This window comes from Crassostrea angulata, chromosome 7 (assembly GCF_025612915.1).
Source record: "Crassostrea angulata isolate pt1a10 chromosome 7, ASM2561291v2, whole genome shotgun sequence".
In the NCBI taxonomy this organism is placed as follows: domain Eukaryota; kingdom Metazoa; phylum Mollusca; class Bivalvia; order Ostreida; family Ostreidae; genus Magallana; species Magallana angulata.
In genome coordinates, this window is record NC_069117.1 from 54,514,333 (window position 1) to 54,539,073 (window position 24,741).

The window sequence follows — 24,741 nt, forward strand, 5'->3', positions numbered from 1 at the left end:
GACTTTTATATATTTTTCGTTGCTGTTGACCCTTGCAAAATCAGTTACAGATAAGAATGTTCCGCAATTTATAAATATCAGTTAGTTAATATAAAGTGTTTTAGTTTGACCATTAATTTTTAGGGGGGAACAGTTTTATTTTCATTAAAGAACTATATATGATAAGAGTTAAATTTGGCCCCCATAATTCACCATTTTTTAAAGTGTTTCGGGTACAATAAAATGTTATGTTATAATATAGAAGAGTTGATGTAAAATATATTTTTCACATATTTGTTTGATTTATTTGCACTCACTTGCAGTATATGACGTCAGAAGTGACACTTTTTCTATAATTCTGATTTCAATCAAAATTAGTCGAAAATTGACATTTTTCTTATCTTTTTACGAATGGGAGATATAGAGCGCATGCTAGAACCAGGACAAATTTTTTGTCACTTATTAGACTTGGCTAGACACATCTCTGATTAAAATATTTTGTTGGTTCAAGCATGTGCTCTATGTTTCCTGAAAGAAAAACTGCTTGAAAACAAGCTTTTTTATGCTAAAATGCAAAAATGGCGGGAAAAGGTTGTCTTTACAATGTCGTATTTCTAAATTGTGAGCACTTGAATCAAAATGAACATTAAGTTTAAACATCACATATATATCTGTACAAAGAAAACAAAGAATTGCAGTAAAATAAGGATATTCCATCTAGGGGGCCATTTTAGGCCCATACCATATATATAGTCCTTTGAAAAATAGTGCATGGCTCCTCTTGGTCCATTCAGGGACGTATATACGTCCCTGGTCCATTTAAAATATAGCATGTATTAAACAGCTTAAAAAAACGTTTTTATTTTCAACACCCCCTCCATCCTATTTTCTTAATGCTGAAAATACAATAAATAATATTTCACATAAAACATTTAATTGCTTTTATCAGTTGTCCTTTCATAGTAATCCTACTTCAAAGTGGATTAAAGATAAATTTAACAAAAGTTTCCTGTTGCATTAATTACAGTAACATGTTGTTGATACATGCAGGTTCTGTGGACAGATCCATTCGCTTAGAGTCTGTTTGCCATAACTCTTGTTTGCCATATATTATGTTTTTCTTATTGACTATATATAAAAGATGTAAAATTTCAACCAAATGTCTTTTCTTTTCTTATAAATGTTTTTGTATAGTAAAACACAACATAATTAAAACTTGATCTTTAATTCACGCTCCCATATGCGACGTATCACAATTTTTAAAGTTTTACTTCTGATTACATTAGTAAAAACTTTGAATTCCATTCTTTTCTTTGGACTCTGGTTTTCATTTTTCTTTATTCTTTTTGTTTTAATAAAATGAAATCGAGGTGTTAATGAAGGCTGAACGTGGAGATGAACAAAGAATTAATAAGAACTGGTTAATCTTTCATGAAAAAAAAATTGTTTTCCAAACTTCAAACCATTTATTTATTGTATACAGGATTATTTGGCCCCTGGTAATTTTTGCCCTTCTTCTCTTGCAGACAGTATGTTAATTATGCCCTTTCCTTAATTCCCCCAGATGCAGTTGTGTTTTAAGAGAGATAACTTAACAGTGTCTGGAATTTGCCCACTGGCAACGAGGGCAAAAGAGGGGAACTAAAACGAGGGTTAATATTTCCCTGTGTAAAGTAATTGATTAAATAAATTATTTGTAAGGAGATGAAAGATAATAAAAAGTTATCAAAAATAGATAACTATAAAATCTGGGAAATTGCATTTGAAATCAGTAACAAGTATATATAGATTTTGACAATTTATAATAAACATATATTTTTATTATATATAATCTTAAAGAAATTAAAAGGTCTAATGAGTATGAGGGCTAACAAACTCTGGGTAATTGGGAATCAGGGCAAACAGGGTCAAAGGCAAACGGGGTCAAGGGCAAACAGACCAATTTATTCTATGAACTCCTATGAAGAGAAGGCCATGATTTCATTTCAATGTTTATTAAAGCTTTTTGTTCCTTTCAAGTAAAACAGTTGGCACTATATAAATACAAGTACTGATACTATAAAGTTCACAAGATGATGCAGTATGTCATAATTAACTCTTACAATTACAATGAGCACAATTAATTGTAAATGTACTAAGTTTGATGAATGTTCACCTCAGAAAGTTATCTATAAAACAAAGTTATACAATTGTAAAAGTCACTTCATTAAAGCACTACACATGGAACAAATGGTACATGTATTACTAAATGCATTAAATGCATGAATCATTACACATTCACTCAACATACATGTTGAAACATTTACATTAGCTTACATGTCCAGATTCTGGATGAAGAACATTCAAACAAAATTATAATGGCAGTCACACATAAATATGATAAAAGAAAATACTAGTACATTATAATCTCACAATTTTCACCATATCAAATATATGGCAGAAGAAATTCAGTAAGAAAGAACTCATATTGCAATACAATTGGACTACATCGGTAATTCTTAAATAAATCCCATCCGCAATCTGAACATAGAGTACTTCTTTCATGGCAAGACAATGGTGGAGAACTCCTCCCACTTATACAGCGGCCAGCTCCTCTGGAGGTACATCCTCCACGAAGCTGCTGTGGAATCGCCCCGTGGTACCATCAGGCAACCGGCCCACACACCAGCCAGGGTTATCTGCATCCTGCAACAGCAGCGTTACAATAAAGATTTTTGAAATTACATAAAATACTTATCTAGGTCATGAACACTGTCCATTTGAATAATGCTTTGGAAATTACATAATATATTGATCCTGGTCCAACAACTTTAAAATTGTTCGCTTTAATACTGCTTTTGGATATTACTAATTATTTTAATGTAAAATTTTAACAATACATGTATCTTGATTTCTATTTCACCTGGCTAATTTCAGTTATGAGACTGCCTTCACTGAAAGACAACTCTCCCTCTTTCAGGGCTTCATAGCCAGACATAGCTTTCTTGATCAGGACCCTACAAAAAGGAATATGAGCATTTTGATTTCTATAGAAAGCATGGTAGTAAATACCGGTAATAATTGGTTCAAACCATCATCTTACAACTTGCTTACGAAATTAATAATTGACATCTTGGCACAGTAAATTGTTGTCAAAAAGTAAACATTTCTAAACAAAAAGCTGAAGGACATATTGCATAATTTGGTCTTTTAATAGGTAACTTGTGTGACATAGAGATTCTGCTTTTTATCTGCTGTTATAATGGAAACTTTCGATTTACCTGTGCTGTGAGTTGTCTCCTCCTGCTCCTACTTGATCTGGGGTGATGAATGGTTGACTAGGTCTGGGGGGTTTAGGGATTGCACTCCGTCCCCTCTTTGAAGGGCTACTCTTATCAGAGGAAGGTATTTTTGATGACTTGGTAGCAGCTCCCTTTTGTCCATCTGTTGATGGGATTGTGGGAATCTTTGATGTCATTTTTGAGTCCACTTGACTTGATTTAGAAGAATTATTTTGAGGTAATTTTGTTTTAGCACCAGAGTCAGAGCGTTGGCGTGTTGGAGATTTTCCCAAGGGAATGCGACTTGGACTAGCACTTGTTTTTCTATGAGTTGGTGTGTCAGATTTGATTGGTGGATTGTCAGGTCGCTTCGGTTTCGGGGTAGGGGGCTTTCCTGGGGAAGCTGCCTCAGGGAAGCCTGTGGAGTTTTGTGATGTGTTGGATATCTGCCTGTTGTAGTCTTTGTTAGAATTCTCTGTTTGTTTACCAGTCAGAGCTGAACTTGGTCTTTTGATGGCACCACTTGCCGTTTTTGGAATTCGACTGTTGTTTGTAACCTGTTTCTGTGGAGATTTCTGTGATAAGGGCATATTCGGTTTTTTAATTTGAGAGGATGCGTTTTGATTGTGGCTATCATTCAAGTAAGTTGAATTATTGTTGGAAGAATCCAAACCATCATGTATCAATATACTGCTACTGTCGTCTTGTAATGAGGACTGGTCATGTGATGAATTCTCCGTCTCTGATTGGTTGCGTTCTAACGACTTCAACCTCTGAATCTGGGATGGTCTATGAAGTGGTTTAGGAGCAACTGGAGGTGGACGCTCTTTGGATCGAGCTCGGTGGGCATTAGTTGAGGTCTCTCCTGAAAGCATTGGAAGGCGACTACGTTTGGGACTAGGTGGAACTTTTGGGCTCTTCATATCTCCATCTGTTTCATCCAAAGCTGATACTTCAGTGATACTCGCCTCTGATTCAGGTACAGTGCCATTACTATCAACATTTCCATTCATTTTTTTGCTGTGAATTACTGGTGGATCAGAAAACTTAGGGGTATCATGATATTTTGGGGTTGAATGTCTTGCTTCATTTGGAGAGAGTTCATTGAGGTTGTTTTTAGACGTTGAGAACATTGGTCTCTCACTTTCCTGGCTAATACTCGGTTTAGAATTTTTCTGAGATGAATTATTCAAACTATTTTCACTTTTATTCTGTACAAGGCTTTGGTCCTTTTCCGAGTTTGATAGTTGTAACGGTTCCACTCCACTGATATCTGAGTCAAGCATGGCTGAGTTATTCTGGCTGTTGGACCTGCTTTCCCGCACCTCAGAGCCAGAACTGTGGGTACCATTGAGTTTACTGTACTGATTGGTCCCGTCCTTGCTTCTGTTGAGAGGACTCTTTGGTATATGCTTCGGGAAGTTTGGACGGGGTGGGGGTGGGGACTTGGAGGCTCGCACTGAATTGAAGGACTGTTTCAGGTTGATTTTCTTTTTAGATATTTTCACCAGTTTAGGTTTGATGAACCTTTTTGGTACCTCTGGTTTAATTGATCCGTTTGGTCCCCCATCCACTGAGTCTGACTCATTAACACTCCTTGCGCTACCATTCAGACTTATATCTCTGCTCTGATTGGCCGACTTGTCAATAGGAGTCGACTCTGTTTGATTGGCCCACGGTACATGTGAGGGAGGTCTAGGTGGCTGTTTGGTGGTGGGAGTTCGTGGGCTTTTCGGACCCACTGGTGGAGGTGGTGCCTTCCTGACCGGTCGTCGCCGGCTGTCAGTGGTGCCAGCGGAGCAGATGGACCCAGTCTCTTCGTCCGATGTCTTGGATACATTGGTAATGGACCCCACAGATAGGAAGGAGCTTGACCTAATTCGGTCGTCTGTGGACACACTCAGCTCTCCAGGCCCTTTGTACTTGAGTTCTGTTGGGTCCTCATCCACCAGCTACAAAACAAAGCTCTTTGTTACTTCCATAATACAATAATTGGAATATAGTGGTATCACTAGCCAGTAAAATGACACCTGATATTTTGCATTCCAATTGATATTAATGCTTGATTTTGGGTTATCCCTAAACAATATGTGTTTGTAAGTGGTATATTTGGATGTTACAAAATGAAGCATTGCATATTACTGGTGAGTGGTACATGTTTTACAGTGACAGTTGTTTTCTTTAAAGAAAAGACATGACAAATTGATTTCATTTTCTATAATATAATCTTGACTTAAAATACATTCTGGCACTCTGGATTAATATATATCAATAAATAAACAATGATTTTATGTGTTTGAAATGAATGATGATGTATCACTCTTGATAAAAATTATGATAGATATTGAAATCCTAGTCAATTATTCATCATCGGTACAATAATGTATACATCCTTCATTATCTGATGATTTACAAGACTTACAAGGAATATGGAAAGTATTTAGAATGTGCCATTCAAAAGCCTTGTATTACCGGTTCCTTGATTAAAAAAATTAAAGTAATGGGCAAGTAACTAAAATTAAACACAATTAAAAAGCTCTTGGAAAAAAATATCAAATTAAACAACCTGCTCATTACTGAACTTGCAACTAGATAATCTTTGTGCCAGAATAAACTCATCAAACAAAGCTCTAGCTAAAATTTCGGCCATTAAAATAATGTGATGCACTGAAATCACTTTTCAGTAACTAGCATACTCTTATAAATAAGATTTTTTCCTGTCAAAAAATATTGAATTTCTTTTAAAATAATCATTTATCAATAGAATAAATAAGGTAATCAGGAAATAAAGAAAATAGATTTTTCTTTGTTGATACATTGAATATAGGCAGTAAAGTCAAACACATTAATTTATATATTGTATAGAGGAAAAACACACAAAAGGAATATATATCCACAACAACTCACTCTTAAGCTGAACACACAGTAAGCCCATAATGGGAGGAAAGAAGGCCCTGTCACAGGGATAAAGCCAATCAAATCCCACGTAAAACTTTATTTTGACTATGGCAAAAACTTCAAATCAATTTGATCTTTCTTACTTTACAGAAAAATAGCCATAATTCTTTATTTCATTCCTGGGAGTTAACAGTGCTTGTAATCTTAAAAAATATTATATTTTTAATGTAAACCTTTACACCGGTATATGATTCTTGACTGATATTTTCCATGTGAACATTAATTATGAAAAAAATTGTGAAAAGTAATGTGGGGATGAACTGGTTGTTTTTTAACATTTAATTTCATTTGAACAAAAACAATACGTCTAATAAATGAGAATGCTCTTGAAGACTTAGATTCTGAAAGATAAAACATACCACTGATCATTATTTCTGAATGGTCAGTTTGGAAGTGAAGACAGAATCTAATACACACACTTCTAAGAGAAAAAACAACAGATATGTAACTAATAAAAATAATCTGTAGAATAAATTAATTCATCAATAAAAAGATTACTAAGGTCCTTTAAAGTAGGACTAAATTTAGGAATTAAATTAAAGAGCAGAAAAAAAACCCATCAAAATAAAATTCTGTCTTCCTTCCAAATTCAAACAAAATTTGTACAGAACTTTAAAACCAAAAATGAATAAATGAGACATGCATGACAAATCCTTCACCTCTGATGGCCAAACCGCCTGTGAATGTGAAAATATCAACATACATTGTATGCAGTTTACAGTATAAAATACGCGATGACTTAAATATGACAGTTCTGTTGATTAACAGTTGTTTAGATTGATGATTTAAGTAGTTGTTACATGACGAATGAATGGTTACATTAACTGGATGTACCGAGGAACAAATATAGGAATACGAACCTCGACATAACTTCCTGGGAACCAGCCAACCTCCTCGCCATGCTTTCCTCGCCACCATCCATTTTCATTGACTTCGTACACAAGGATTATGTCCCCTTTATCAAACGACAGATCTTGTTCATCCTCAGCAGCATAATAGTGCAGAGCTCTGTGTTCTGAGATAACAAACAATTACCACAATTACTTTCAACACTCCTTCTCTTTCAGGAAAATTTTACTTAACATTATACACTCTAGAGAACAGAAAGATACCTGTTTTCAATTAATTACTGGTAACCTGTATTTGTAACATTCAATGTTCCAGAATAGGTAAGCAATCTGTCATAATCAATCCAACATGGTTAATGACATGGAACCAATTAGCCATGCATCCACTTTTATCTTTATTAAGTTTCTATCATGTCAGCAATAAATAATAGTTTAATAGGAAGAAGATTTTGAAATTTGGAATAAAGAATAGAGAGTATAATACTGTTTATGAATTACATTTGGCTGTGTATTCCATTAAGCTTTTTTTGGAAGAACGCAGCTTATGCTAAATTGGGTACACCACTAAATGTCTTTGCATATCAGTATAAGAATAGGAACATTCAGAAGTATACACTATTTCAAATCCAAGCCAAATATTGTACATTATAATATGTTTACTGGAGTAAAACAACTGTTACACTGCTTGTCTCATATAAAATTCATAAATTAAAATTTTGAATCTTGTGTGGATTGCAAATGAGAAAGAATTACAAATAAAGTAAGCGCCCTACCAATGCCAATGAGGTCCTCATCATGGTGGCTGGTCTTGTTGACTTGTAGCTGTTTGTAGACCGTCTCTTTGTCAGGGTATCCAAACTGGGAAAAGCTGGCAGCCTCTATATCCTCCTATGGGATTAGTGCAACAGAATATATAAGTAATGGCTGGAAACTAATACATTGAAATAAAGCAATGTTGAGTATCAGCTGGGCACATGTATATTCTGATCAATTCAAAACTAATAACTGCAAATACCATGCACAAAATACCCTTCTACATTTCAAACCAATACCTTTGATAGGAACAAAGTCTTAACCCACTGGGTTTAATACCAGACAAAGGTCACATTGGATTCTACATCTTTCTATTTGTACTTATTAGAAAATATGGACGTCTTATCCTCAGTAAGTAACTCACCTGAGTTGCTACCTCAACATAAACAGCTGGGAAATGCCCGACTTCGTTGGTGCGGTTTTTGCGCCCGTACATCCAGCCATTGCGGTCTTTCCTGATTCCGGTCACTATCTCCCCTTCCTGTAGACTAACCTCCTCCTTAAAGTTGGCGGTGTAACTAAACAGCACCTTGAACTGGGTTCCCTCTGTATAAAATATTTAATAACCATACTTATCAAACATAGCTATGCCTAAAATTAACATCTCAAAAAGTTAGGAGCCAATACAAATGAGTTGGACACAACAAAATGTCAGATTACAGTCCTCCATTAATTCAGTAGGCATTCATTGTTGTATGGAGATCTTACCGATGTTAATGTCCTCCTTGACAGGAGAGATGGTAGACCTCCTCTTCACTGCCTTGTCATCCTTCTCTCTATCCTCCCCCGCATCATCAGGAATGTGAGGAATGGCTACCTCTTTACCAAGGGCATGCTGCAAATTCAGGTTGCAAAAAGAATTTAAGATTCTTTAACCACAACGCATATTGTGCTGCCAATTCAGCGCTCAGATTTCTTACCCACAATAAAGATCATGTTCCAAGGTATACCTGGTTTACCAAAACAATATCTAAACAACTAAAATGTATTTTTTTTAACATTGTATTGCAAGAGTTTGATTTTATTTAAATTACCAAGGTACATTCTATACCTTGACACCTCTTTGTCAAAGTTTGCATACAGACAGTACAAAGATATTAAGTCTTTGTATTGATGCATTGGCAATACCTGTAACCAGGCCCGCTTACCTTGTTCAGTGTGGAGACTTTGTTGGATTCCCTCTGTAGAGAGGAGGCTTTCTTGGTAAACCCCGACTCCGGGGCCATAAAGGAGGACACAGGGCGGGGACCATTGGTGTCCACATCCAGGGATATCTCAAAAGGCTGAGAGCCATTGCTTAGTCTATTGTCTGTAATATAATCAACATACAGTTATACCTGTCCGTACAAAAACCTAAATAATCACCACAGTTTCACCATTCTAAAGTGAAAATGTATGGCACAGGATTTGTGACAAGGAACTTACTTTTCTCAAAATCCACTTCTGGTGGGACTTCTTTGAGGTAACTTCCTGGGAACAACCCTGTTTTTCCGTTCAGGCTTCCTTTCCACCATCCATTGTTATCTTTGTGGGTTACCACGACAATATCTCCCTCTTTCAAGGTCAGACAGTCTTCATTTTTTCCCTCAAAGTTATAGATTGCAATATATTTTTCCTCTACTAAAATTAAAAATAAAAAAATAATGAAAATTAAAATCTTTAATATGTTGAAGTTGTACATGTAAATTTAGAAATGACATACCATAAGTAAATGCTGCAATGAAAACCAACTTCCCCAAAGTTCTAATGAAAATGATACCATGAGCAAGCTTCCAAATCCCAATTTTTAAATTACGATGTCAAATTTTTGTCATATCATTTATGGAAATTAGAAACATTTTAAAAAAATTGCTATTGCCGTGGAATTATTCTTAAATTCTGGCAATATCAATTTATGCTGTAATTATTGCTGGTAATAATAATTAATGGTTCCAGAATGACTCTTGTCCATTTGGTTTCAGTAATTATTCATCATGCATTATCAAGTTATACATGATCTTGAGCTCAATGTGAGCCATGATGCATGGGCTTACTCCGCAGGCTGTAACAATTAGTAATGTAAACACTTTAAAAACATCTCTGGCAGAAATCACCAGTTACATCGGTTAGTGAAGATTTTTCTTTTTTAGACTGCGCAGAACCAGAAAAATAATCTAAATCATTAACAAAGTTTGAAATTCGGTTTTAACTCGCAGCTTGAAGAAAATGTTAAAACAAAGCAATCTGAATAATAAATGGGGTAAAAAGTGACTGTGAGTGGGTTACATGGAGTTCAACATCAAACACTTTGAACTCTCAGTGAGAGAGCACTGGGGGCTATGTAACATACACTTTTTTATTTCTGAGAAAACTAACCAAGTACATTGAGGTAGAGGAAGTCACAAAAAGCATAAATATAAACAGGCTTGGTTGTGTTGGTGGTATATTCTGTATAACAACCTCGTTCATCACAACATCTGGGCTGAAAAAGGCTGCCAAAAGGTTGACCTGCCTCCAAGCTTAATTTGTTTGACAACTAATCATAACTATTATCTCATGTGTATTGTTTAATATAAACAAGATTTACTCACTATTGAGCTTTAACCTAATGAAGGTATGAGCTAGTAAAACTGAATTTTATTAAAAGGAAAAAATAATAAGAAAGCTAAAGAGGTATAGCACACTCAGTACACGATTTCACCTACAACATAGTGCTTTTGCAAACATCAGACATTTTCAATATTATATATATAATACATAGTTGAAATGCAAATTGTTTAAAGAATTTTAATTATCTTAACAACATCATTAAAATCTTCAGATTTTGTTAGGGATATATAGGAAAATAGTAAGTATGCAATAAAAAGTTGGGTATTTGACTATTTGAATCACTTTAAACCAAGGAAATCCAAAAAATTGTTTTCTACAGGTGTCGGAGTACACATTTACATTGAATTAATTTTGGATTAATGTGGTCTTCGTACTGAAAATTAGACAAATATTATTAATCATGTATGTAGCCACACATATTGAAGAGATATCCTGTGAAATTGTTACATGCATGGCCTAGGGGTAACATGAAGGCCTTTTGATTTTGCAGTCGCCGGATCGATTCCACCGAGTAGTAATATTTTTTTCCACATAATTACAATAAGAATAGAGAGTTTAAATTACATTTATCTAATCTGCTGGATTTTTATTTCAAATTCTCTTGTATTATTCTGAGTATGAGCACACCCTAATATAAATAGATCTTTTCAATAACACTAGAATCTATTTACGGTATACTTATTTACGGCAATTTGCTGGAAGTTATCACAGTTCAGAATACCAACTGTATTTATACACAGAGTTCTATATACTCAATCTCAATGCAGGTTTCCTTAATTTATGACAAATCAGTGGTTTAAGACACCATTATAAAATCAGTACCATGGTTTAAAATCAGGACACGAACCAGTATCTATTTTTAGTAACAGGTACTTTCCGTTCAAATATGGGTGTAGGTGAAATAATAGGAAAAGGCACTAAAACTCTTTAAATACACTGACTGCTAAAAAATTATTGATAACATGCCTAACAGAGCAGACTCCATAAATGTGTATATATATTTATTTCCTTCAGGGCATTATTTTCATTGCCTTGCCAAATATATTACTCACATTTACAATGTAATATACATTCTAAATACAACTGCCATGAATAGAGAAACATGGTTCCGCCTATTTCTTGTTGTAAAACATTAGACTGGCCTATTAGTTGTAAATAAGTTTATAAGTTTGAGTCCTGTCTAATACTAGAAATAAACCATTATTATCAAAACGATAGCAAATTATGTGGGACAGCTATACATTACGAAATTCAATTTGATACATGCAATTAATTGGCTTGAGAATCATGGCATTGCTCTGTTTCATTCCAAATTTAAATTGGAATCCCCTATCACAAATATGATCATATTATGCTATGCCTGAGGTTTTTCTTATCTAATAGATAACAAATATCAATGCCAGTTTTATATGTAATGTACAGCTAGTGTATTTAAAATATGTGATGGTAATCACTATAAATCTAATACCATGGAGTTTTTAGATCATTATACATGTATAATTCCCTATGTAACACTCTCTATTCCCCAGAGAAAGGCAGTCACAAAAAATCATGTTAACTTAAAAGTTAGTCATTAAAACATGCACAAAGAAATCAAGCTGTAAAACAATTTAAGAACTGAACAAGAAAAACATAGAGTATAATATATGTAGATATCACAATACCCTCATCAAAAAATGTGACGGTGTGTCTCAGTGCGGGGCTATAGCTTCTTCTCACTGTAACAAAATTCCCAAACTTTCAGAGTACAGGATGAAGCAGACATCAATCATTTATAACTGATGAACCAGCAAACTAATCCATTAATGGGTTTCCCATCAGTTCTCAAATCAAATGTCAAGCAATACTCTACAGATTTCAACACAGCATGCAAATTCACAGAGAATGATATTTTAACCATGTAACAATAAAATATTTTTGTATGGCTAATACAATAATGTCACAAACTCAGCCTACGACATATGTGATTAATAAATCCACAAGCTTAGGTCTTTGGTACATGTTTTGCATCTGAAATAGTAAATATCGGTCACACATCATATACTATATAACATGCTATAATATATAATTTTGATTTACAGTAAAACATATTTGATTGATAGATCAAAAGAATTGGGCAAAAGGCAAAGCCTTGAGCATCTGTATATAAACTCTTTCCCATAGATGAGATATATCATGATCTCTATGATTTCTCTCTCCCTGTACTGTGCTATGTTATGTTATGATCTATATGGTTTCTACTACCTAGAGTGCTCAAGATATATCATGATCCCTACTATATTTCTATCTGGCTGTGGTGTGCTTTTTTATACCTGTAGCAGTATTGAAATGGGTGATCCCGTTGCGTAGTTTGGCGGAGCCCCTGTCCACCTCACTGGTGACCTTGACTTGGGGCAGCAGGTCTATATGGTTTAGGGGTACCTCTGATCTGCCAGACACCCATAGGTCCTCAGTCACTGGGTTAGGCTGGTATTTCTCATGCTGAAGAAAAAAACCCATAACACTTAAGTAACACACAAACATCTCAAGAGCTTCCGATCTTGGCAGGTCAATGTTAAACAGATCGACCAACACAAAAATAGGATTATAAATAGACTATGTCAAAAATAATTGAGATGTGCATGTAGTTATAAACTTAATTATGTTCAAAAATATCTTATCCGGTTTTCAATCCCAAATTCAAACAAGCAGATAAAGATTGAGTTCTTTAACATGAAAACCTAATCCACAGTCCTTTAGTGTTGTTAGATTGATAGTGGAACAATTGACCTGACTTCTGCATGTGATGAATGACTTTAACTCTTATTCTGTACAAAGTTTTTACCTTTGATCCTCACTGAGAGTGTCAACTCCCTTCATCATGTACATTGTTTATATTTACATCAAAATCAAGAGAGACAGATGGACTGAGATACCAGGTAATTAAGACCTCCATCAAAACCATCTACATAGTAGTCTAATAGTTGATACATAAAATCTTGACATTATCTTGTACAAAGTTTGTGTTTTTCGGTATTTTCATTTTCACTCGGCAGAGAACTTCTGATAATTTTGATAATTTTCTCACCTTTCCTGGTTTCTTCCTCCGCACACAGACACAAACAATGATGATGAAAAAGATTAAGAGTCCGGCTCCAATTATGGACAGGGCAATTACGAGTTCAAGTCCAGTCCCCAGCACTGAAAACACATAGAAAGTGGAAACCATCAACAATTGTACACAGAAATCCCCAAGAGGCATCGCTCCATTCAGCACATCTCCTCATCATCTCACTCATTAACGTGCCGCACACATGACTGTTCTTTCATATGCACAAAATACAGCGGCCTCTATCTGCTACATTATGTCAAAATTTTGCTACTGAACAATTACTACCACTGTCAAAATCCAGAATGTATATATTCGAGGTAAATGGTGATAGATTGTGAATAGCTTCGAGTGGAGTGCAAGCAATTAAGTACAGTAAGTTATAGCACAGATCAATGGGTTGTACAGACTAGGAACCCCACAGCAGTGGTACACTGCATGACTCTCTGTACAAGAGGATGTGACCTGGACAAAGTACTTTTGGAGTAAAGTGGAAAACTGAGCCACGAATCTAATACCTTATTTTCAATACAACAAAACTTCTGTAGATTGAAGGAAAAACCCAATTTGTGTGAGCTCAGGATATATCCATTAAATTAGGATGCTAGGGGGGAAATAATTTTTCCATCATGAAAATTCTTGGAAGCTCACGAGATTGTGCAACTGTCAGACACTCCTATTGTACCAAGAGTCTATGTGCCAAGTTTTGTCACTTTCCATTTAGTAGTTTGCTATCTTGATGTCCACAGACCTAGAATTCTTGGATTTATGACATTAATTCGCATGGCTTATCATTTTATTTATATTATATTACGGAAACCATTTAACAAAGATTTACTTGTTGAATTTAAACATACAATATTTCACAGCATTATCGTTCTAAAACAATGGTCAATGTGTGGACAAAATAAAGTCATTATAATTTGTATTTTTCATACAATATTTATTTCAGTACAAGTATATCCTGATTTATTTGGACTTAGCGCAGTGAAGACTATAGTCTCCTCCCCTTCATCCAAATAAATCAGGATATACCAAAATAAATATACAATTGAATTGCATCATAGACAAATGAAAATTTACATTAAAACAAACAATATTATGATGTGTCTCAAAGTACATGTATTATCTTAATTTTTCTCCAACACATGTCCAAAACAGCGATTGAGTTCCATAAGCCATAAAAATCACTTTTGGCTAAACAGTTTGATATTTATAAATACCTTCATGAACATTCCCTCCCTTAAATAAAAAAAAAAAATCCAAGAATTAATTCTGTTTTGAAACACTCCCTCTATTGCGTAAGGTTGAAAGACACAGCTCAACAAAAAATTTTCTATGTGGATTTTGAATTGAACAAGACCAGATAATAACAAGATGATCATGTTGAAAAGTCTTGCCAAGGTGTTTTGAGACTTTCCAATTGGTTAAAAGATGTCCATATTTTCATTATTAACCTTTGTAGGGAATTTTCAACTCTTGTCATTTCTCTCTGTATAAGGAGGGAATCAACTTGTGGAAGAGGAAATCTTGGACTTTTCCCCTTGTTATCAATTTCAAGTGTTCTTTACTGATTTGTGTCTTTATTATGAAAATTGACAAAAAGTAACCGACTACAGCTTGGTAATTAGAATCTCTGCAATAGAATAGCTATATACTGATATGTGAAGGTCACCATCTAAAAAGCAAAATCTTTTTTTTCCTCTTAGATTTGATTATTGTCTGTTGAGTACAAAAACCAAAAATATTTTTAACCTTCATTTATTATGTAAAAACAATAAAATCAAGTAATAGAGCTCTTCAAAAAGCTGTTAACAGGAATTGATAATGGAGTGAGTCCATTAAATGACAGTTTGACATCCTGTGTTGAAACTTACAAATGATGCCTCCAGTCCATTGTATGAATGAATAAAAATATAGGTTGATACACCACAGCCTAGGTATATCCTGGTCAGTGACTTTCTGACTTCACTTTATTGTGGTGACTAATGGCTTTATTTCTTTATGACTAAATCAACTAAACGTGAGCACACACTTAAATTCTATTAAAGTACAGTGCATCTTTTGTCTATGGCATCTGTTTATACGTTTGTAAATAGATGTAGATAAACCCTAGCATAAGATACAGCATCAACAGTCTCTAGTGTACAATCTACAAATGCATCCCAATTTTTCAGACTGGAAGCTACAGACCTGCAGCTATATTCTCAAAACCGATGCCTTGTCTATGTGGCAAGATACTACAATGTAAATCAGTGAACCTTTTGATTACTTAAGATGACAGGGGAACTTATACTGGTACATGCAGCTGCAGCACAAAATGCACACAATTAAATCTGGCTGTTTCTTTCCCCTGTTAGTGTCCCCCTTCAAAACAAAATAAATTAAATAAAACAAGAGATGTTTGTGAAACACTTATGCCCCCTCCCTTGGAAACATCCATGAAGAAAATGAATGGAAACTGCAAATAATTGGAATTTTTCTAAGTCTAAGGGACATAACTCTGTCAAAAATTGGTAAATTGGTGGAACAAAAATCAAACTTGACCTTATATATATAGACATTATTATGATAAATTGGAATACCAAATTTCATTTCAATATGTGCAACCTCTGGAAAAAAATGAACGGAAACTGCAAACAAGTGGAATAGTTCTAATTCAAAGGGGCATAACTCTGTCAAAAATTACTTGATCGTACCCAAAATCAAACTTGACCTAGATATTATTACGATAATTCTGAATACCAAATTTCATTTCAATATATGCAACATCTGCAAAGAAAATGAATGGAAACTATTGGTGGACTGACCAACAGACAGCAGCAAAGCAATATGCCCTCCCTTCTTTGAAGGAAGGCATTAATATATATACAAAGTTTCATTTCAGTCTGTGCATCCTCTACGACGAAGATGGATGGAAACTGCAAATAATTGGAAATATTTGGAATTTTTTTTAAGTTCAAGGGGCATAAATCTGTCAAAAATTGTTCGTTTGTACTTAAAATAAAACTTGACCTAGTTATTCTTATGATGAATATGTATACCAAATCTAATTTCAGTCCATGCAAGGAACAGTCTGCAAAGAAAATGAACGGAAACCATTGGTGGACCAACCGACTGATATACCGACAGACAGATAGACAGCAGCAAATCAATATGCCCTCCCTTCCTCAAAAGGAATAAAATAATAAAGCCTCTTTTTGTGCAAATCCTGATAACATTCTGTGATATAAAGTGTATGAAAACCAGGCTGTTGACATTTTTTTTTTTTTTTTTTTTAGAAATATTTAAGGTGAAAGGAGCAGCTATATCCCAGTGTATGAACAGTTACACCAGAATCCCCACCCTCTTAAAAGTCAATTATGTGCACATGTTAGTAAGATTCCAAGATATGAATTCTGTGAAAATTATTTTAAGGCAACAAGAAAAGATATAAAGCTATTTAGCAGTTACACCTGACTCTTGTGATCACATCTTGAATTAACAGGTCAACAATATCTGGAGGCCACTAGACTAGTCATCATCACTCTCCCCACTCGACTCGGCTCATTCACCGAAATCTTAACTCAAGACACACTCAAGTGTGCAAAATACCTGACATATTATACACAAGGAAAACATTACCAGGCTATTTGTTTGTTTTGTTGTTTGCTAAACTTTGATAAAATCATGTTTTTCTTAAAACTAATTAACATATGAGGCATTAATAACAACTTATAGCACTGAAGTTATCGAGCAATGATTTTTTTTATTGGTTTGACTTATTGATGGCAATTGTCTACGAAATTTGACTATTATTGAACATTAGATACACTTATTATTACAGCCTCATTAACAGATTGTATCTTAGCTGCTTTCAAAAACTCATTAAATTTAAACAATAATGTTTATTATCAAGCAGATTTCAATGGGATAATCATAACCTAACATTCAGTCCACATAAATAAGCCACATCAGTGATGAACCACATTCCCAGTGAGACCTTTGGGGGGATTGAATAACAGATGTAAAAGTGATGATAGCTATCTCAGCCCTATAGGACTTACATTGTATCTAGCATGTCAAGTTTAACTTACCTGGAGCTGGGGTGCCCAACAATATACCTAACATCATGATATAATGTTTTACTTACATGGAGTGGGGTATGGGGTGCTTAACAATGTATCTAGCATAAGATTTACATATAGTAATACCGGTACACAGACTGGGTGTTTAACAATGTATCTAGCATGTACAGTGTTACATGGTGCTGGGGTGTTTAACAATGTATTTAGCATGTACAGTGTTACTTACGTGGTGCTGGGGTGCTGCTGACGGTGTTGTTTGTCTCTCCCTGCGTGGTTGTGACCCCTGGGAACACTGAGCTGGATGTAGGTAACACTGGGAGGATGGTGCTTGGATAGATTGTCTCCTTTGAGGATGCTGGTAGGACTGCTATAGAATCAGTGCTGAAGCCATGGGTGGAAGACAGGGTTTGTGTTAGGGTGGAAGATGGGGTTTGCATTGGAGTGGAAGATGGGGTTTGCATTGCAGTGGAGGAGACATCAAGATTAGGGGTGGAAGGTTGCAGCAGAGTAGACGATGCCATCAAACTGGGACTGGATGGGTACAAAATGGATGATGATGATGTTAATGATGATGATGATTCTGTGAACGTGGATGTCAACACTATGTCAGATGACAGCTGGGGTGTGGGGAGAGAGGAATCAATGGATGGTGATACTGATGATGATGATGATGATGATGATGATGTTAATGAGGGTACTAATGGTCCTAAGACTAGGGACTGGGAAGAGATGGAGGATGGGGCTACTAAAGAGGACACAGAATATTCACTTGACAAATGAGGAATGGAAGACAATTGGGAGGAAATCACTTCAGATGAAGGGTCAGCACTGATGGGTGCACTAGGCTGACCCACATTAGGGGACAGTTCCTGTGAACTCCACACTGTATCAGCTGTCGAATCTTGCAATGTTGTTGTTGCTACAGGTGAGCTGGACTCAAAGGATGAAGACTCTGAAAGAGAACTTGTAATGCTAAATGCTGACAAGGATGCCATGGGGGGACTAGATGTCTGAATGGCAGAACTAGGGGATAGGGAGAGGGGCTCTGAAGACGTACTTGTGACTAACTGAGTGAAAGATGACATATCCACAGTCACTGGTGAACTCTTCAAAATGTCTGAACTCAGTACAGTGGGGGGTGGTAAAGAAGTTGATGAATATGGTAAAGAGGATGATGTTGCGATGAAATCGCTGGTCTGATTCTGTATCACTGAACTTAATTCCATGATTTCACATTGATCAGTTACAAACTTTTTGAATCAAACTGCATAATTCAATAAATATTCACACAATTGTGTCAATTTTTAGCTGTTTCCTCAATGTAGTACATGTATCAGTTTTGTATTTATATCCTTCCCATTCTCAGCTGTTAGAATAAAACACAGTGCATAAAAACAAACACACAACAAAAGTTAATCAAATCTGAACTGAACCAAAAACAAAACTTTCTTCCACCACATCTGTGCATTTGATTTCTCACACACTCAAAATCCCCACTTTATACTACACACAATATGAGACATAATTCACTTTCCAACCATCTCCTCCCCAGTTAAGAAAGTTCCGAGGGTTAAGAGTCACTTCACACTTTTCACGTATGATAAATATCCCAATACAGCAGGAAATTTCCTCAGAGTGCCATAGACTTCTCTCTTGCTCCAAGTCATGGTATGGTGTGAACTCAATATCAGAAGACAGCCCCACATATGTCAAAAGAATCAGTGTACACAAATATGAATGTTTCCTGCATCAAGATGCAAGCCGGCTTTACAAGCAGTCCATCCCTCCCAGCGCATTGAATCACAGTTTTCCTGTTGCGGCTCTTACTTTACTTCTTTGTGTACAGTTTTGTATAATAACTGCGTTTTAATTTTCTGTTCAAAAATCTTATCACAAATATGATGGAAGGCAAAAAATTCAAAGGTTAGATCAACTCAAAAACTTGAAAATGTCAGAAACAATTAGTTAACAGAACAAAACGGTCTTTAAAACAAAGTCACAAGAAGAGTGTTTACTTGTATCCACACGATGTCTGGCGAATCTGAAAATACAGAAAATGCACACGGATGAGTCACTGGTTCTACAGAGTTAATCCGACACTCAGACACAGCATGTATACAGGAAAAGTGAAAGTTTAATAGGGACAAAGCTATATATAAATTCATAATACACATTACATTTCAGAAAACTATATTCACTGTTTGAGTGGATACGTATGGGTCCCATCAATCATTACACTTGATGGTAATAATTTGTATGTTTATTTTCCTTCAGCGTTGTATTACATTCACTCATAATGTTTCAGTCATGGAAGTTATTGAGTGACATAGTTACAATATCAGATGTAATTGGCATAAAAGCATAACTGATACAGAAGTATAATGACATCAGTACAGAGGATCGTGCATAAGGAAAAAAAATGAATATCAATTATAAAAAATATTGAAATATCTTGTCATTTTGATGCATTAATTGAGATGCGTGTTTACCTCAAAATGTACAATATGTGATCCAGTAGGGAGCAATGTTACACTGTGTTTCATAATGTACACGTAGGAAACAAATACACACTATGGCATGCAGCAGCACATTTATGTGGCTTTTAGAATTGTTTTCAAGTTTTAATGGACATGAATTCAACTGCACACATCTGGCTGCATGTGCAGTAAATCGCAGGCAATCACTGGGAAAGTATGTTGTTATTACCCAAAGAATGCAGGGCTCACAACATCACAGAAAGCCTTTCTTTGTCATAAAGAAGTGTGAGTCAGAGCCAGGATGCCTGCCTTCAGCAGCTGTTTGTGTTATGACGGGGTTCATTTTGTACTTAATTCTCTCTCTCTTTCCCCCTCTCTCCTTCTGTACCTAACTTTGTATCTAATATATCTCTCTCTCTTTCCCTCCACCTCACTCTCTTCATTATGTACCTAACTCTAACACTCCTCTCTCTCTCTCTCTCTCTCTCTCTCTCTCTCTCTCTCTCTCTCTCTCTCTCTCTCTCTCTCTCAACCTTACTTTTTTATTCAAGTCTAATGTTTTATTGTTTTATTTAGAATCATATTTTACTTCCTGTCCACTGTCCTTTACACATAACATAGCAAGCTGAATATTTAAATGATGTAAGTTAAGGAAGGAAGAAAATACTATTTGTTAAAGATTGAAAAATATGGCTGACATATTCTACATTCATTATGAGCACTAAAGCTGGGACATTAAAGAAGCAGGCAATAATATCAGACATGAACATTCTCATCATAAATTTTAACAGCTACAAAGGCAGGTAGATTCTTAAATAACTGTATAGCAAAAACAGGAACCAAATAATAATATTCTAAGATAAGCTCATAGTAATTACCTGCAGAAACTGAGGAAATTATCACAACAATGGAAACATATAGACAGAAAGACTGGGGGAAAAAAAATAAAGATAGCTTCCTTCAACTTTACTTTGACTAGATAGTTCCTCCTATTGACCAACCCTTAGCCTATACCTTCAGTATCTGAAAAACAAAACCCTTTTATCTGAAATCTATCATTTCAGCACATTTCTATATTTCATCTGTAACATTTACAAACAAGTCCCATACTTGATGAAAGAAGTCATTAACCAAGAGAGGGCATATATATAAATATTTTGTCAGATTCCAACAGCAGATTAATACGGGAAAGTTATCATCCAAATAACTTCTCCCTGTCTATATAAACAGGAGCCAGGCGGCTGACTGTTCCGTGGTAGACAGCTTCTGCTTCCTCGCCCCCCTACCAGTCAGTGAAAGTCTAAAAACATTGATTGGCTGTCCAGACGGAGGAGTTCTCCGTGGGATACGGATCTATTAATTGACCATCAGCGGCTGATAGATTGCTCCCTTATTGTCAGATCAGTAACTCACCTTAGATAAACACACAGACGATCCTCATCAAACCACTGTGAACCTCCAGGTCCTGTTAATGAAGTGATGGCTATACAGTCTGTGTTGTCTCTGAAAGAAAGCATAAGAAATGTCACTTAGGTTTTCCTTTGCCAAATGAAACAAAATTCTAATGAGAATTAAGTTCACAAAGTTGTGTTCCCAATTTTCTCTCTAAATTAGATTAGCATAAAAACAGACCAGGAAGCAAGGAAATTATGTAATTCTTCCAAAGTTCTCACATATATTGGATTTCTGCACTCTAAACAGTGCACTTGAAGATAAAACAATGCATTCTTTATGGGGACTCAAAAACATAAACATTGAGCGGCTTATAATAAGACTTCCATTTTTATTTAAAAAACAAAACAAACCCAAATGATGACACATTACAAATCCTTGTGCAGGATTCACAGTAATCAGAAAACATGTCTCATAAAGTTGTGTTAACTGTTAATAAAACCCTCGTAATAATTACCAGCACATAATCCTATCACAGGGTCTCGCAAATGTACTATGCAATGCACATAAAACCCCTCTTTGAAGTACATCAACTCGCTTTCGGTTTAACAAGTATGAGCAATTAGAAAAAGTCTTATTGCTACTGCATGTCATCCGTGTAGTACACGTTTCTCTCCCCATAGGCTACATCAGTGACACTTCACGTACTAACTAACCAGAGAGGAACAAGTCGTAGATTAATAAAAGATAATTACTCAACACGTAATATCAAATGTCATCACAATCCCCGATCAGTCTCGGTCTTGTTAAAGTTACTTCATAACACATAATATATGTAGTATCTTTTAACAATTTTATATATACATCCTGTATGTTATTGCAGGAAATAAAGCTTATTCAAAATAAAAATAATCTTTTCATTTTAAACAAAAATATAATTTTACAAAATGATTTTTTCAAGGAATAGATTTTTTGGTTTTAGTCTTGATATTTCCAAACATTCACAAAAGATCCTAAATTGGGAACATGTAACCATAAAAAAAAGTTTTTTAATTGGGTGTTATTTCATAATACCTCAAAAAAAAAAATCCCTAAAACATTGTAAATTGTGATTATGAGACTTTAGGAACATGTACTAAAGTTAGAGAAAGAATTCCTTGGGAGATATGCCATTCAATTTCCCAGGCATTTAAAATTATTTGAATGGGAATGTTTGTATTTGAGCAATTTGTCATAAGTTAATTCCTTACAACAATCAGCTTTCAACACAGAAATAACACTTGTACCAAGGATTTTCTACAATGGACCTTGACTCAGTGTCTCACTTCATGTATAGCAAGAAAATGTGGCCATATTCATAAAGCTTTCAAACATCTAGTCAGTTTAACTTAATAATCAATTTGGCTAAAAATTTAAAACATTTTAATTCTGTCAAGTATTGCCGACAAGCAGATAATGTATTAAGGCTTAGAACTGTTGACAAGTGAATAATTTCTTTAAAGTCTACAGACAGTGCATGTTAGGTACTAAAATCTCCAATCTTATCTTTACCCAAGATAATTAAGAAAAAATCATTTAATCAAATTCAATACATTCTCCTCTTTACAATAAAAATTATACATGTATATTAGCTTTTTATCAATACTTACTCATTTATATGAAACAGCCAAAATATTCAGATAGCCATTTTAGGGAGGTGGTCACAAAAACTTAGAGACTAAACAGGCTCATTTAATATTATAATATATTTATATTGTTGAAGATTTCATAGGGAAGCTTATCATAATCAAAATTTGGAAATCACAATAAGAAGTAAAATCTTTACCTGTACCCTCCACAGGTAGGTCCCGAGCACTCTATTATCATCACAAAACACTATTAACAATGGTAAAAGTTACACCACACAACAGACTTAATCTCCTATATATTCTTGCTTTACCTGACTGTCTTGTATAATAAAATAAAAACAATGATCTTGTCCCCTCTTTGATTATGTACATTCTAAGCCCTCTCCTCTTTAGGTGTAATACCTGTTTAAACTAATCTGACACCCAATTGACAAAGCATTAAACTGTTGGCCATCCTCTCACCTCTGTGGTGTATTCCTTTCTGTAGCGACTTTCCAATCTATCAAAAGTCACGATCAGCCTTAGAGCAATGTGTGACTGGCCAGCTATTCTCTCCCAGTTTACAGCTTTAACAATAATGGGTCCTGCTACAAAATGTTTACCTTTATTTTCCACACAAACAGCATATGGATACTTTATACTTTGCATTTTCTTGCTTTATTTTTTCTCTCTCCAGACAAAATTTTTAAACCTTTCACTAAATCTATTCAGTATTAGTTTGTTCTTTCAATTTTCTTTTTTGATGCCTTCTCCTTGTTGTCAATACAATGCTTGCACAGAATAAACAAATTACAAAGTTCCAAACTTGCTCTATGAATATTTGAATTCAGTAAACATAGATATTCATTCAAAATGAAAAAGGCATCGTATCATTTTAAATCATAACTCTATGCACATGCGTATTTTGCAGACATTTCAATACACAGTTTAATTCAACCTTCAAGCCATGGATTGCATTAACTACAATGTATTTTTAAATCAAAATCAATCGTAAATAAATGCATGCAGTACTGTAGCGCTATCAACAAACCGAACAAAAAACTTATCTTTGAACTCTCTATGTAGTAAGTTCACAGTATGCTTCTCGTACTGCATATTTCAAAACATGATAGACTGTTAAAAATGAAAACAAAAACAAACTAATAAAACATTTACAACAAACAAATCTACTCGATATTCCTACCATAAATTATATCTGCATCAGCAACAGATTTCGCGCGCTGAAGAGTTCTTCGTTCAAGGGGAGACAATCTATAAAGTTACGCGAGATAATCTGACTGACAAAATGATCCTATTTTGAAGACGGCATAAGTCATTTCTTTAAGCGTGTGCGCAACGGCTACGTTGACGGTTTTAACAAGCACATCATATTTACAACTACGAAATATAAATATTATAGTAATATAGTAATATAATAAAATATCAGTCGATAATTTATGCAAAGAAGACAAGGCAAAGAAGTAAAATAACCTGCTATTTAAATCAAAGTACTGAAGTACTGAAAGCCGGGCTCTTTTGGTGTGTCTTTATGCATATTGTGTAGTAAAGACTGAAAATCTCTCTCTCTCTCTTTCTCTCTCTCTCTCTCTCTCTCTCTCTCTCTCTCTCTCTCTCTCTCTCTCTCTCTCTCTCTCTCTAATGC

The 24,741-nt window shown here is 35.0% G+C and overlaps 1 protein-coding gene across 12 annotated transcripts; it reads right to left on the bottom strand.

Moving 5' to 3' along the window:
- Window positions 1-1,957: 1,957 nt before the first annotated feature.
- LOC128192499 (uncharacterized) lies at window positions 1,958-24,300 on the bottom strand. Of its 12 annotated transcripts, none has more exons than XM_052865231.1 (17): window positions 23,297-23,352; window positions 21,493-21,582; window positions 19,618-19,643; window positions 17,829-18,554; window positions 13,515-13,627; window positions 12,760-12,928; window positions 12,112-12,165; window positions 9,284-9,478; window positions 9,007-9,167; window positions 8,567-8,693; window positions 8,223-8,404; window positions 7,819-7,933; window positions 7,058-7,212; window positions 6,857-6,874; window positions 3,240-5,191; window positions 2,882-2,975; window positions 1,958-2,664 (listed from the first exon to the last, which is right to left on the bottom strand). In XM_052865231.1, the coding sequence occupies exons 1-17, from the start codon at window positions 23,335-23,337 to the stop codon at window positions 2,554-2,556; spliced, it is 4,329 nt and encodes a 1,442-aa protein (XP_052721191.1). In that variant the 5' UTR covers window positions 23,338-23,352; the 3' UTR covers window positions 1,958-2,553. The 12 variants fall into 12 exon arrangements, with proteins under 12 accessions (XP_052721191.1, XP_052721190.1, XP_052721184.1 ...); XM_052865230.1 differs by lacking the exon at window positions 23,297-23,352 and adding an exon at window positions 21,989-22,268 and having other exon boundaries at window positions 18,660-19,643; XM_052865224.1 differs by lacking the exon at window positions 23,297-23,352 and adding exons at window positions 21,050-21,102; window positions 21,989-22,268 and having other exon boundaries at window positions 17,829-19,643.
- Window positions 24,301-24,741: the final 441 nt, after the last annotated feature.